Source organism: Trachemys scripta, chromosome 3 (assembly GCF_013100865.1).
Source record: "Trachemys scripta elegans isolate TJP31775 chromosome 3, CAS_Tse_1.0, whole genome shotgun sequence".
Taxonomy (NCBI): Eukaryota; Metazoa; Chordata; order Testudines; family Emydidae; genus Trachemys; species Trachemys scripta.
Window position 1 is genome coordinate 181,899,428 of NC_048300.1, and position 15,378 is coordinate 181,914,805.

A 15,378-nucleotide genomic window follows, 5' to 3' on the forward strand; every position below is an offset into this window, starting at 1 on the left:
GTTTACCCACCGGCACACAACAAGCATTGAAAAAGGTTACAATACAAAAAGTCGGCACTCCTATCTTGCCTAAGCTTACCCCTTCTCCCTCAGACCAACTACCTCTGCTGCATTCTCTTTCCTCCACCTCCTCCAGTAGCTGCTGACCATTCACCCCTTCCTTTCTCCAGGGCATGCTTGGTACTTCGGATTTGTAGGCTCTGGTCTTAGCAAAACAGCTGTGCAACTTTTGGCTCATGCCTGGGAAGAGCATCTTCCTTATTTACTGGCCCAGTCACTGGTTACTTGAAGTTGTTTGCCCAGAGCTGTCTTGTCTGACCACTGTTTTGTTTTCTGCTTGCTCTTCCTAATAACCCTTTTTAATTCAATTCCACTTAGACGGGGACAATAGGAAGCACCTAAATGGAGGTACATAGACTATTCATAAAAATAATATCACCCTCATTTGCCACAGTCTTTTTGTCAGAGTTATGAAATGTGTGCCGTAGATAGAAAGCATTCCTCCCCAACATGTTTTTTATGGGGAAATGAACACAACTAATGGCTGCAGGAATCTTCATTTGAAAACCAAAACTGAGACTCTTGAAAATTTGGACCCTATTGCCACAGGATTCCTGCTTCTCCTCCTGTAAAAAAGGCTAACAATGCCACCAAACCTAACAGGTGTGTCATAAGGCTAAAACCATTGTCTGGGCAGCAGGATGGGGTTGTACAAAATTGTGTGTAGGGGGCGTTATGCTCATTAAAACAGTTGCAGTGTTTCACCCCAGAACTGTAAGCGAATTCTGTAATGAAAGTGGTAACTGTAGATAGAACACAAAACAATGTAAGGGCTTAACCCCAGTCTCTTTACTTACCCAAGTAGTGCTGTGGGACTTCCCACCGACTCTCACAAGTCATTCCAGTGACATGACCTTGTATTTGTAAGGAGCTGTGAGATCTTCCATGAAGCAATATACAGTATAAATGGAACCTTAAAGTGGTCTTATTTATTCAGAATACATTTAAAGTTGATGCCATGCTTGCAATTAAAAACTTTTTTTTAAAAACCAGAAAACTTTGTTCCTGTGCACAACATAATGGCATAATAGACCCAGTGTTCTTGACTTGAACTGCTGCTTCTCTAGTCTGATCTGAAATAAAAGATGAACCAGTTTGCACTTATCCTTATGGCTAGTTAGGTCCCACTAGGTTTTATGTAATAAATTAACTGAATTTTTTCAATAAACAGAAAAAAAAGCCAAAAGGAAAATTGCTATGAACAACTCAAACAATTACAATCCCTGTGGTTTCCTGCAGATGATACAGAAATCAAAACAATATATCCATTTAGTATCCACTCAATCATTACAATAAAATATAAAGTTTATACCATACTCCCTCTATAGCCCACTGCCTTTGTGATGGACATATCGGAAATCAATAGGCAGATGTTATATTCCAACCTACTAACATACTGTAAAACAGTTTTAACAATGTTAAAGAAATTATTTCGATTAAACACCTAATTTCAAGTATTGAAACTTGCTATAATTTGTCTATTTCCTCCACTAAAGACTTATTAAATAAATCTGTGCAAGAGTACATATAAACATTTCTTTAACAATCAGACTTTAGTAGTAGTTACTGAACTTCCACCAGCTTTGTATATATTATAAAATATTTCAACACAGAATGACCAGCATCATAGACAGGTTTAACATTGTGCTTTTGTTCAACACTGCAATTACAGAGCTGTTCAAAAACTATAGTTTACTTGGCAATTTTAGTACATACCTACTTTGATTATTTATCTAAAACTAAGAAAATTTCTTTTCCCCAGAGCAAGATAAGTTAAATGTAAACAATCTTGTGTTTTATTCATCAGAGACTAAAATCTCAAGTCAACTAAGTGTTCAAGAAAACATTTTTTATGGAGCTAGTGGGATTTTTAATATGTCCTTCTTTGTTTTTCTTCTTTGTCAATAATAGTCTGTTTTAGACTCAAGGAAGCATCTTCAAACTCAGGGTTTAATACTAAAACTTTCTTGAAATCTTTCAAAGCCTCATCATAGTATCCTGTGACAAAAAGAGAAGAAAATGTGCATTACTTGTTTCTGCATCTAAACTATTTCACAAACAAAAACTGAAGAATGATTCATGATGGTTTTACCAAACAAAACTCTCCGTTGCATATACTAGAAATTCTAAGGCATATCCTGTAATGTGTTAAGCACAATCAACTCAACTTGAAAACAATGGGAGCTGAAGGTGTTTAGTACTTCACAGGAGTCTCTCTGTCTTCTCAAGATCAGGCTCTGTACTCTAATTATTCATATTAAAGCATAATGGTTCTGCTAATGCCATTTCAATATAAAACATTCAACAGTAATACCACTATGCACATCCACAGAATCACTGTTAGTAGTTTTGTCTCCTTTCAGGAACATACATGAGTATTTTAGATTGTTTTCAAAATCAGAAAACTTACAGAAGACATAGAACTCACGAAACTATAGAATGATGGTGAGACTTACTGGGAGATTACTGAATTTTGCAAATTGCTGAGTAAATTGAACGAAATAACAAGGATAATACATAAAAGCGTACTATGATCTTTTACATTAATGTAGTTTAATTTAAATATAATTCATATTAGCAAACATATTGTAGTAAATGGTTTCAGAGTAGCAGCCGTGTTAGTCTGTATCCGCAAAAAGAACAGGAATACAGTCTCTAAGGTGCCACAAGTACTCCTGTTCTTTTTACTGTAGTAAATGTTATAATATAATGAAGTCTTCGGCACATTGATGTTCAATATTTGCTAAGTAGGGAGTAACAATCATTTTATTCTGAAAAACGGACTGTGGGTTATCAAAGTTTCACTCTACATTTATTTCTGTATTAATTCCCAAAAGAGCACAAAACAGAGAGAAGAATTTCACATAACTGATTTCAAATTACTTTTCTGATGAATGTCCCAAATCACAGCAGCCAATTCTGTTGTGATGATTTTAGGGCCTGATCCAAAGCTTACTGAAGTGAATGTGAATGTTGTCGTAGCTACTGTTGTGCCCTGCTCAGCTATCGGGGCTCAAATAAGTGCTGTTTTCTTACATTTTATGACAAGGCTCTGAAAAAAAAAAAAAAAAGTTATATCCCAAAGGACAAATTTTCAAAAAACATCACACTATGATTTAAAAGATTCACCACTCACTTGACCACCTAATACTATCTGGAATGAGACAAAATACTTATATCCAAGTCAATCTGCAAAACACAGATCACATAATGGGAAGGAAGGAGTTGTGGTTAATACACCAAACTAGGATTCCGGGGGATCTGGTTTCTCTACCTGGCATATCACTGATTTACTTGTGGCCTTAATCTCTGTAAAATGGTGATAATTATTCCCAACCTCATTAGTTGTTAGAATAAATCAATCAGCTCTTGTTTATCAGGTGTTCACCTAGTGCAATCCCTAAATAAAAGATTACAAACAAATGCTGCGACACCATCGGCTACACCATATAGTGATAATAGCCAAATGGGATGATGGAAGAGAGGACTGAAAAGCAGCCTAGTAGCCTCAATTTATGATTTCCTTGCCTTTATTGGTTTCTCACACATAATATTACTCAAGTGTGTTTTTATATCTGATAGATACCATGGTATACGATCAGGAATACCTCCACTGAAAGCAATGGATTTCCCCTGGTGCAAAAAATGTTGTTTGAGCAGAATCAGGGCCAACAACTCTATCCCCAAAACTTTACCCAGCACAAATAAAAAGCCAAATGACAGAAACAAATTAGTCTGGAGGCCTTTTTACACAGATCAAGTTACATTATGAAAGGCTGCCACTTATTTGGTGGGTCACTTGGTTTGTTCAGCATCCCAATATCATATAAACAAACCTGTTAAAAAAACCAGTTTCCTGTTTATTTTTAAAGCAATTACTTTGGACAGTGATTTAAGGGGGCTGATTTCCCACCGTTTTACAATGGTATAATTCCACTGGCATGAAATTGGAGTAATGCAGGTCCAAGTAGTATTATGTTTCTCATGGTAGTGCTTAAGGGCCAACCAAGAATGGGGCACCATTGTGCAAGGCAGTCTGCAAAGGCAACATACTAAATTAGAAAATGAACCATGCTTTTTCCATACCTAGCCTGTACAGTATTAATCCTCTGTTATAATATGGGACTTCAAAATCAGGTTGGGTTTGTATGGCTGATGTGTAGTCATCCATTGCTTCGTAAAAGTCAACCCGCATGTACTTGATTTGTCCCCTGTTGTTGAATGCAGTGGCGAGATCATGGGTGAGGTATTTCCTTGATTTAAAAGAGAGAGCGGGCACTGAATACTTAAGAGTCAAAAGTCTGGTCTACATTATATACCTATATCAGTATAACTAGATCACTGAGGGGTGTGATAAATCCACACCCCGGAACAACTTAGTTAACCAACTTAACCCCTTGTGTAGACAGTTCTATGTTGGCGAATAACTACTGCCTCTCGGGGAAGTGGATTAACTACACTGATGGGAGAACTCTCTCTGGTGTAGATTGTGATCATCTAGTCTGGCCTCCTGTGTAACAAGCCACAGAACTTCCTCCAAACAATCCCTTTTAGAGAAACACCCGCTCTGGATTCCCACCTTCCCAGGGAAGGAGACCCCGCCCGACCCCTTGGCATGCCTGTCCCTGGTTCAGTTCCCGCCCGGTTTGCGCTTTGTTCCCCGTGTCGGGGGCCTGGGTTACAAACACCGGGCGGAACACGACTCCCCTGCCCTGGGGGTGCCCATCGCTCTAGTAGGCGGGCTCCTGGCAGCCCCCAGTGGCTCTGCCTGGTGGGGGGGGGGGGACGTGCAGAGGACAGGCTGGGGACCAGCACAGCACAGCACAGGTGGGAACGGGCAGGCCGTGGGGGCGGAGCCCCAACCTGGGGGCGTTCCCGGCCCCGTCCAAGGCCCCGCCCGCCGCAGCCTCGCGGCCCATCCCATTGGCTGCTGGGCGCGCGGAGAGCTAGAGTTTCCCCCCACTCCGTCGAGTGGAGGAGCTGCGCCCCCTGCTGCCCTGCCCGCCTCCCTCCGCAGAAACGCCAGCCCCTCCCCGCCGGCAAGAGACTGAGCCCCGCCCCGCCCCGCCCCCAAGCTACTCGAGACTCACCTGGTGGGGGCGGGGCCGGCAGAGGCGCCTACACACTGCGCGATGAAGCGGCTGTACAGCTCCTCCGCAGCCTCGAAGCGCTGCTCCCGGAACTGCGCGTGCGCGGCCGACAGCAGGTCCGGGGATTCGCGAGCCGGCTCTTGCTCCATGACGGGGTTACATCACCACAGCAACCGCCCCGCTCGCCCTAGGGTTCGGCGGCGGCGGCGCGTTACGGTGCCTCACTCCGGAGCCGGAGTCGTGACGTCACAGCACCGCCCTCGTTGCGCTGTAGGGCGCCTGCGCAGTAAATGAACTACCCATAATGCACTGGGCTCCCGAGCCAGACTTTACCTATAGCCACGGTTGAGCCGCACGCGTTATACTTCTTCCCCTCCCGCAGGGCGCTTCCCGGCCTGGGCCTGCCGCACAGCTCCCGCTCCCTGTAAAATGCCCTCAGTCCCGTCAGCTCCGAAATACCTGTCCTGCCTATGGGTGGGGCTGAACGTGCTGCGTCCCACAGCTCTGCCAATCCCGGCATTGCCCCAGCCGTGCTCGTCCCCGCCCCAGCTGGGGCAATAGCGGTGCCACTTTCTACTGCACAAAACCAAACACCTTGCCCCGTCCCCTGCCTCACACTTTGTCTGAGGCCTCGCCCCTGTTCACGCCATCCTCCTGCCCTCTGTTGCTTGCGCTCCCTACCCCCAGGGCCGGCCCACCACATTTTGGGACCTGCGGCAGATCATGGCCCCATGCCCCCTTGCTTGGGCCAAACCTTTGAAAGGTCTCAGTTCCGCCTTCTTCCTGTTCTACTCCTCTCACGGTACTGCTCTGCTGTCTACCCCGATAAAGGAGAACTAACAACTTAAAATCCCTTGTTCAAAAATTTTAAGTAACACTTGACTTTCAAACGCCTGAACAGCAAATGTAACTTTTCTTGTCTGCATAGTAAACATTACCGGCTCATTCACCTGCATGTCCACCCATGTTATAGATGCCATCAGATGCCAGCAATGCCCCTCTGCTATGTACATTGGCCAAACTGGACAGTCACTACCCAAGAGGATAAATGGACACAAGTCAGATATCAGGAATGGCAATATACAAAAACCTAGGAGAACACTTCAACCTCCCTGGCCACACAATAGCAGATGTAAAGGTAGCCATCTTACAGCAAAAAAACTTCAGGACCAGACTCCAAAGAGAAACTGCTGAGCCCAGTTCATTTGCAAATTTGACACCATCAGATCAGGATTAAACAAAGACTGAATGGCTATCCAACTACAGAAGCAGTTTCTCCTCCCTTGGTGTTCACACCTCAACTGCTAGCAGAGCACCTCACCCTCCCTGATTGAACTAACCTCATTATCTCCACACTGATTTATACCTGCCTCTGGAGATTTCCATTACTTGCATCTGAAGAAGTGAGGTTCTTACCCATGAAAGCTTATGCTCCCAATACTTCTGTTAGTCTCAAAGGTGCCACAGGACCCTCTGTTGCTTTTTATAGTAAACACTGGCATTTTTATGTATTTGAATAGTCAAAGTGGTGCTTTCTGTGCCTTCTTGGTTGCAGAGATTTGAACTGCTTCCTGAAGGTCCACAGTCTGGGCCAACTCATGCTCTGTTGAGATAGTTGCAAGGCTGACCAGCCTCTCCTGTGTCATTGTGGAGCACAGATGTGTTTTTATTAACTTCAGCTTGGAGAATCTGCATTCTCCATTGGCAACTTACAGGAAGTGTTATAAGTATTCGTGGAGCAACAAAAGCATTTGAAAAGAGGATGGTCATCTTATTTGTGCACATATATTCCAGAACAGCCTTTGGAGTTGATCCTGGTGAAATGTATATTGAAAGGGCTTTCAGTTCATCACCTAAATCACTCTCATCAATATCGTGCATGTCATCATGTGTCAACACTGTCTCTAGTGCCCTGCATTGCTGGTGCAGGTCTTCAGGTATAGTGAGGAGTTTTGGAATATCACACAACATCCCAAATATACTGCTGTGTTCTTTGAGCTGCATGAAACGTTCTTCAACTGATTGTGCAATGCAATCTAGCACCTGGTTAAAGAATTCAACTTTGAATTGTCTGGGGTCTCTTACGGGATTATCCCAAGCCTCGTAATCAAAATGTCTTCTTCGGTGACTCTTGTATTCTAGAATGGGTGGGAAAATAACTTGAGAGGCAGTATGTAACTGTGATAAATGAAGGTTAGCTCCCTTTTATGGACACCAAGCCAGCCAGTAGCTATAAAATCCCTCTTAGTAGCTGTTCTCTAATTGCTCTACCTGTAAAAAGTCTCACTGCTCTGCATAGATAAAAGGAAGTGAGTGGGCACCTGGCCAAAAGAGCCAATGGGAAGGCTAAAACTTTTTAAAATTGAAAAATGACTACCCTTTTATCTGTTGTTCTCCTGGGGAGAGGCGGACAGGGCAGCAGCTATGCTGTAAGAAGCCTGGGCCAGGTATGAAAAACCCATCAGTATCATAACTAGAAACTACTCATTTAAAACCCCAGATATATAAGTAGATCAGGAAATGTCTAGGAAGATGCGATTAGGTTTATCCATTTTATTTCTTTATGGCTTGTAGATTCTGCTGTGCCACCTCGAGGTGCTTTTGTTTTGCTTGAAATCTTTAAGCTGGACCTCAAGAAAGCTATTCTTGGTGCTTAATCTTTGTAGCTGCTCTTTTAAAATCTAGAAAAAGCCTGAGTTCCCAGATGCATTTTCTTTCTTTTTTTTTTTTAAATAAAATTTACCCTTTTTAAGAACAGAATTGGATTTTTGTGTCTTAAGAAGTTTGTGCACATGTTGTTTAATTAGCTAGTAGCAACAGCTGATTTTCTTCTCTTTTTTTTCTCTCTTTCTCAGCTCTTCCCCAGACCGGGGGGTGAAAGGGCTTGAGGGTACCTCACAGGAAGGTAATTCCCAAGTGCGCCTTCCTGAGCTCTCAAAGGGGTTCTGCACTTGAGTGGTGGCAGCATCTACCACTCCAAGGTCAGAGAAAAGCTGTAACTAAGGGAGTTTAATACAAACCTGGAGTGGCCAGTATTAATTTTTAGAATCCTTGTGGGCCCTCACCTTCTTCACTCAAAGTGCCAGAGTGAGGAATTAGCCTTGACAGTAACTTGTTTGTATCAGGGCATGAAAAAATATTTTTGAGAGAGTGTCTTTATTCAACCGAGGGGGGAATGGAAAGTTCTGCCATTCACTGAGCTGGGGCCGTTGTCACAGGCATACACGTTTTAGTATTCTCATAGAGTCTGCCAGGTGCTATTACCGTGCTGTGTCAACAATAAACCTGGCCTGCTGCCTTCGTACCTTAATGGATATTGTGGTCATTGGGCGGTTTGCTCAAGGTCTGCTGCGCCGGCTGTCTGCGCAGAGCTGGGGCAGCACACTGGAAGAACACACACATGTAGCTGAACATCTAACAACACCGGTGACCCCAACTACTGATCTGGTAAGTAAGCGAGCTGTCCTCTGTAGGAATCGTGATCTAACATAACAAAAAAACACAAGCTAGGGAATCCCCAAAAAGTGTAATAAGGTATGGATGTGCTGGACTGCTAGCAAAAAAGGTCCATATGAATTTAAAAAATATAGTGAGCAAAAACCATGAAATAAAATCTGTAAGGCTAGGGCAAAATCTGTAGCTTTAAACTGTAAAATAGTGCAAACTATAACCATGTTATATAACCATGTTAAATGCTTAAAACAACATGCCACAAAATTAGTGGGGCAAGTAACAAAAACAAAAAAGTTTAAAAAAACAGAAAAAGCTACAAAGTCCTGAAATGCTCCTACTCTCCTAGCAGGGCGGCAAGCAGTCCAAAAACAGCAAACAGAAACAAATAAAAACATTGAAAACAGGTGTAAAAAACCTACAAACAAGATGTGCAGTCCCCTGTTATAAATATTTGTGGTCAACAGCAGGCTTCAGGTAGCTACTCTGGAATGGGGACAGACATGAAAAAAGCTGGCCCTAGCAAAATTAAAAGATGAAATGGGGTTCATGCATTGTAACCACCACTATGTGATAAACACCAGGCTGTGGTAAAACCAAAATCGGGACTAAACTGATGTCTTCGTACCTTAATGAATCTTGTGGTCATTGGGCAGTTTGCTTGAGGTCTGCTGTGCTGGCTGTCTTGCTCGAGGTCTGCCTATTGTGCTGCTCCAGAGTTGGGAGTCCCATCCAACTCTGGCATTGAAATCTCCCAGGAGGATGAGTTTGTCTGCTGTAGATGTGGCTTTGAGGACTGCATCGAGAGTGCTGTAAAACTGCTCCTTGTCTTCCTCATCATCAAGTGTTGGGGTGTATGCGCCGATGATTATGGCATATTGGTTGTTGCTGAGCTTGAGCAGAAGGATCGTAAGATGCTCGTTGATCCCCACGGTGTTGACTGGATTTTATACTTGGCCAGAGGACAGGTCTCAGGAACGTCTTCCTGCTCCCGCATCTAGCATGGGAGTCTTATTTCCCCCAAAGGAAAACCTGACAATGGATGGGGTGCAAAACAAGAACAGGTTTATTGGACAGACAACAGTTAACAAGGGTAAGAATAACTCAGGTAAGTGACCGGTAGGTAACTACAAGAACTCCCAAACTATAACCGAGAAAACAAGGGAACCAAATATAAAAGGGCACTGGCTGTGACAAAAGGGCTTAGCTTCCTTCCCAAGGTTGACCCCGGGTAGGTTAGATGGAGGACAAATGAGTCTCTACCATATTCTGCAGCTTTATCCCTGTCACTGATACAACAGGACTGGCTCTGGACCTGATCCAGATGGTAAGGCAGGTGGAAGGCAGGACCTCAGGTACAGGAAGATGGAAGCTTGTCTTGTTCTTCTTGCAGTTCTTCTTCCCTGCCTTGTCATGGGTGGATGTCTGAGGCAGGATCAGAATGGCAGATGATGGCTCGTTTTCTCATGTAGGTAAGAAACCCTCCCTACAAGCTTATGCATGGTACTAATGACTGTCCTCCAGGGTAAGCAATAGCACACTGCAGCACTCCGCCTCTCAGATAGGCAGCAGCACATGCTACCTCCAAGATGGGCAGCCCTAGCTGATGGACGTGCTGACCCTTTTATAACGTACAGTTTCTGGGCAGATTACAGGTCAGGTGACCTACCCAGGTTCCTGCCTTAGGGAAAAAAGGGCGCGCCAAAGGTATAACAGTGGTTGAGGAAGAAAGGCAACCAATATGGATTCCCCATTGTTGTTAAATGGATCCAAGATGGTGTAAGGGAGATAACAGTAAAATAAAGATTTTTATCCCTACAACGGGAAGCTCCAAAAGCTGACTGGTGATCTTATTTTTGATGGCAAAGCCAATCCCGAGAATGCATCTCTCTTCAGGTGGCTTTCCTTTCCAAAGGAAGGTGTAGCTACCTCCAAACTCTTCTAATTGGCACTCATTGGCAGCGGGTCTCACTAAGAGCTGCAATGTCAATGTTAAGTCTTGCCAATTCGGGCAGTTCTTTCTGGTCATTCACTGTGCTGAAAGTCCATAAGGATGTGGACATTCCAGGTGGCGAAATTCATTGTCTTGTATCTCGTTTCGGCCGCGGAGTTGTGTGATCCCACTGGATGGAGCCACCCCGTCGGAAAAGTGTGAGACAGCTTACATTTGGGGCACTTTTCCTAGCCCCCTCCCTATTTGGGGTGAGCAGAGGGGATCCTAAAAAGGCCTGTTCAGTCACAGCCACTGCTGCCAAAATGCACTTCTGTCTCATCCAAGCATAAGACGACCATCACACAGCTGCCGCCTGCATGCAGATTTGTGACTAAAGATTCCCAGAAATCACTGCTCCTGTCTTCACCACCACTCATCCGTCGCCACAGAGTTCTGAGTCTTTTGGCAGAGGCCTGCATGTGAAATCTTTTAACGTGGGGAAACCAGTGCGCAGGAGACTTGACAGGAGGAAAACCCTGACCCAGTGGCAAGGAGATCCAAGACAACCAAGGGCCTCCCTCCTGCTGCAGCCCTCAGCCACCTTCACAGCCGCAGAGTAGTAAAAGGTCCTCTACATGTGCCTAATCCACCAGTGGGGTCTTGTGAAGTTTGGACCACGGTTAGTCAGGAGCCTCGCGCCTCAGACCTGCTCACCAAGAGGGACCCTAACAGAAGTATGAAAGCTCCAGACAATATAGCTCTGAGAGTCTTTAGCCCACGCAAGGATCTCCACCATGACAAGTTGCGGTCCATCAAAGAGGAAACAAAAAACAACCAGCACATGCAGGTCCAGAAGCAGGCAAGCTCTCCTGTGGCTGCTAGATGGCAGCTTCGCACTTTCCTACTCTCCAGAGTATCTGTTTGATTATCCAATTTGGTCTTGGTCCCCGTTAGATTGGATAAATTGGGATCTGCTGTTCTAAATTTTATTCTATAGCAGAGGTTCTCAAACTGGGGGTCGGGACCCCTCAGGTGGTTGCGAGGTTATTACATGGGGGGGGTCACGAGCTGTCATCCTCCACCCCAAATCCTGCTTTGCCTCCAGCATTTATAATAGTGTTAAATGTATAAAAAGGTGTTTTTAATTTATAAGGGGGGGGGTCGCACTCAGAGGCTTGCTATGTGAAAGGGGTCACCAGTAAAAAAAAAAGTTTGAGAGCCACTGACTAACATGAATTTAACTAGCCTTCAGCTTCTGCCTTAGGAAGACCACCCTTCACACATACCATTCAATCATTTATAAATTTGATCTACATTACCCTCCACCATTCCCTTTGAAAAATAGCTAATGAATCATGATTTAAAATCCAAGTATAATTTATGCAATAAAACATAATGAACAGTAGATGGCAATGGTATGCAGAGTTCAACTGGCTATTTAAATAATCATGTGCTATGATATGAGCAAAATGCAGCTACGTAATAGGAAATGGAACTCTCTGAATGCCACCACCACCACTATGGTACCATATGCAATGGTGAGAGTGTGGGATAAGAGGTGGGAAGAGGAGTGCTTGAGTGTTAAATGCCAAATCCTTGTGAATTAAAACTAGTTGAGCTGTGGTGATAGTGTAACAGAGGGAGACTACACCTCTACCTCGATATGACGCTGTCCTCGGGAGCCAAAAAATCTTACTGCGTAATAGGTGAAACTGCGTTATATCAAACTTGCTTTGATCTGCCGGAGTGCACAGCCCCATCCCCCGAATATATATATATCCGAATTCATGTTATATCGAGTCGCATTATATTGGGGTAGAGGTGTATTTGTATTATTAGTATTACCGTAGTGCCTAGAGCAGTGATACTCAGCCTGAGACTCATGAGCTACAATTGCCTCTTTAATGTGTCTCCTACGACTCTTTGCAGCCAGTGACGGATTAGCCACTGGGCCAACGGAGCCTGTGCCCAGGGCCCCAGCCAACTAAGGGACCCCGGAAGAATGGGTGCCCCCATGCCCTGACCTCGCTCCCCCTGCCTGCCCGGTGCTCCTGCCGGGGAGTGGGGTTGGGGTCTGGGGACTTGCCCTGCTCTGCCCGACTGGCACTCCTGCTGGGGAGTGGGAGAAGCCCCCGCATCCCAACCCCGTTACCCAGCAGGAGTGCCGGGCAGGTGGGGAAAGCCCCCGCACTCTGATACCATTTCCCCATCAGGAGTGCTGGGTGGGGAGGCGGGGGGAACTGCAGGCAGAAAGAGGGGGGAGGGGCCCCCCGCTTGCCTTGACCCAAGGCCCCACGAACACCTAATCCACTTCTGTTTGCAGCACATAATATCAAAACACTGTGAGATTTAATTATTAACTAATCTAAGTTATTAACCAATCAGGATGCTTTTACAATTTAATTGTAGTTGATAAAATAATACCTGGGCAGTCATTTTGCTGTGAGAATTATATAAACTAAATATTTCCCCGTCATACTGTTTAAATATGAATGTATAGTACTATAGTAAATGAAATAACTAATTCACACTATTGTGGTTTTTTTTAGGTAATGCTGATCACTAATTTGGCTCCTGAACCACTGAGGTCTGAGTATCACTGGCCAAAAGGCTAGAGATTACCCCAAAAGGCTCACCATCTAATTTGAAACAAGGCACAAGTAAGAATGACAAATAAAAGAAGGGAAACGGGGATGGAGTACTAAGCAAAGAGTGCTCCACTGGCAGCCCCCATATCAGTGCCTCCCTCTTCCCCCAGCACCTCCTGTCCAGCAGTGGCCCTGCTAATCAGTGCCTCTCCCTGTCCCCACACCGCCTACCTCCTGCCACGATCAGTTGTTCCGTGGTGTGCAGGAGGTGCTGGGGGCAAAGGGGAGGAGCGAGGCCGGGGCACGCTTGGGGGAGGGAAGAGGCGGGGCGGAAGAGGTGGGATGGGGGCAGAGCAGGGGCACAAAGAAGAAGGGTAGGGGTGGGGCCTTGGGGGAAAAGGGTGGAGTGGGGGCAGAGCCTGGGGGAGCACCCCCCGGCACATTAGCAAGTTGCACCTATGGTACTAAGGAAATGAAAATGAGATAATGCAATTGTTACACACATGGTAACTATTGTACATGATGATAATTCCTGAAGGAACCAAATCTTTTATTTAAAATATTTTTTTTTAGAGTCATGGAGTTTAAGGTGAGAAGGAATCACCAGATTATCTGATCTGACCTCCTGTGTGTCACAGGCCACCAGCACCACCCCGCACCTGCACACTAAACCCAACCACCAAAATTAGTTCAAAGCATTACAGCCCAAAGGAGACTAGACCAGAGATGGCCAAACTGCAGCTCTTTTAAAGCTAAAGTGGGGCTCGCAGAGCTCCCCACGCTTCCCTCCCCATTCTCCACCTACCAGACTTGGGAGGGGGAAAGCTCAGGGCTTCTGCCTTGCGGCAGGTGGGACTAGGGGCTTTTGCCTAGCAGGAAGGGGGGATCTTGGGGCTTTCATCCCCACGGGGTGTGCCTGCTGAGGTTCTGGGCGTTGGCACTGCTCCTTCTGAAGCCCCGAGCCCTGGTAAACACCTCCTGTGGGGCTGAAACCCTGAGACCAACCTCCCCCCAGGCAGAAGCCCTTAGCCCCACCATCCCACTGTGGGGCTGAATCCCTGGCAGGTGCCTCCCACAGAGCTGAAGCCCCAACACCCTCTTCCCACAGCACTGAATCCTCAAGCCCCAGCAGGGCAGCTGGCCGGCCCCACGAGCTCCAGGGTCCGGGGCAGCTGCGCAGCAGAGTTCCAGGGCAGCCACGCGGCTGAGGTTTGGGATGGGTGCCGCTGCCCTGCCACCTGGTCCCTGCGGCCCAGGTTATACATGTGTAATGAGTTGAGAACCACTGGACTAGACTGTTATGTGCCACAAGCAGAGAATAGGAGGGACCCAGCTGCACCAGTGCCTGAGGCTTCCACAATGACAGACAAATGATTCACTGAAATACTTCCATGTAATCCTGGCAAGTGACTCTCAGCCACACGCTACAGAGGAAGGTAGAAAAAACCTAAAGTTACTGCCAACTTGAGCTGGGCGAAAATTCTTTCCCCACCCCACATATGGTGATGAGTTAGACCCTGTGAGCAAGAACCAGCGAGCCAAGCTCACTTCAGAGCCCTGGCCCTCTGAGACAGTCCATTATGTTCACTCTTTTTACAAGATTATAATACATTTTGCGAGATACCATTTGAAATGTCATAACCTGCTGAACATTACTGTCATGGTGAAATGTGTGTATTGACACTGTATATGAAGTTATAAGACTCTTAGTATCATTTCTAAGACTGCGTGTCCGTCACAGAGGTCACAGATTCTGTGACTTTCTGTGACCTCCATGACTTCTGCAGCGGCTGGTACGGCTGGCTCCAGGGCTGCCCAAGCAGCTCGGCCAGCCTCACCGGCTGCTGCTGGGGCAGTCTTGGGCCACCACGCTCCCCCCCACAGCAGCAGCAGCAGACTGTGTGTGGGAGGGGGCTCAGGGCTGTGGCAGGGGGTTGGGGTGTGGAGCAATGCTTACCTCAGGGGGGCTCCCCGGAAGCGGCTGGCATGTCCCTTCAGCTCCAAAGCAGATGGGCAGGGGGCTCTGCGCGCTGCCCCTGCCTGTGGGCACCACCCCCGCAACTCCCATTGGCTGCGGTTCCTGGCCAATGGGAGCTGTGGAACCGCTGCTAGTGGTGGGGGCAGTGTATGGAGCCCCCTTGGCCTTCCCTCCCCCTAGGAGATGTAGGGACATGCCGGCTGCTTCTGGGGAGCCACACAGAGCCGGGTAGGGAGCCTGCCAGCCCTGCCAACCCTCCTTCCCAGCACCAGTGGCGGT

General features: G+C 46.2%; 1 protein-coding gene across 1 annotated transcript; it reads right to left on the reverse strand.

Moving 5' to 3' along the window:
- Nucleotides 1–974: 974 nt before the first annotated feature.
- On the reverse strand, nucleotides 975–5,468 carry TTC32 (tetratricopeptide repeat domain 32). Its single transcript, XM_034766561.1, has 3 exons — nucleotides 5,151–5,468; nucleotides 4,147–4,313; nucleotides 975–2,058 (listed from the first exon to the last, which is right to left on the reverse strand). The coding sequence occupies exons 1-3, from the start codon at nucleotides 5,297–5,299 to the stop codon at nucleotides 1,931–1,933; spliced, it is 444 nt and encodes a 147-aa protein (XP_034622452.1). The 5' UTR covers nucleotides 5,300–5,468; the 3' UTR covers nucleotides 975–1,930.
- Nucleotides 5,469–15,378: the final 9,910 nt, after the last annotated feature.

Coding starts and splice junctions, on each gene's coding strand:
- TTC32 (XM_034766561.1), bottom strand. CDS start 5,299: ATGGAGCAAGAGCCGGCTCGCGAATCCCCGGACCTGCTGTCGGCCGCG. Junction 4,314..5,150: donor GCCGGCCCCGCCCCCACCAG/GTGAGTCTCGAG, acceptor TTTTAAATCAAG/GAAATACCTCACCCATGATC. Junction 2,059..4,146: donor ATTAATACTGTACAGGCTAG/GTATGGAAAAAG, acceptor TTTTTGTCACAG/GATACTATGATGAGGCTTTG.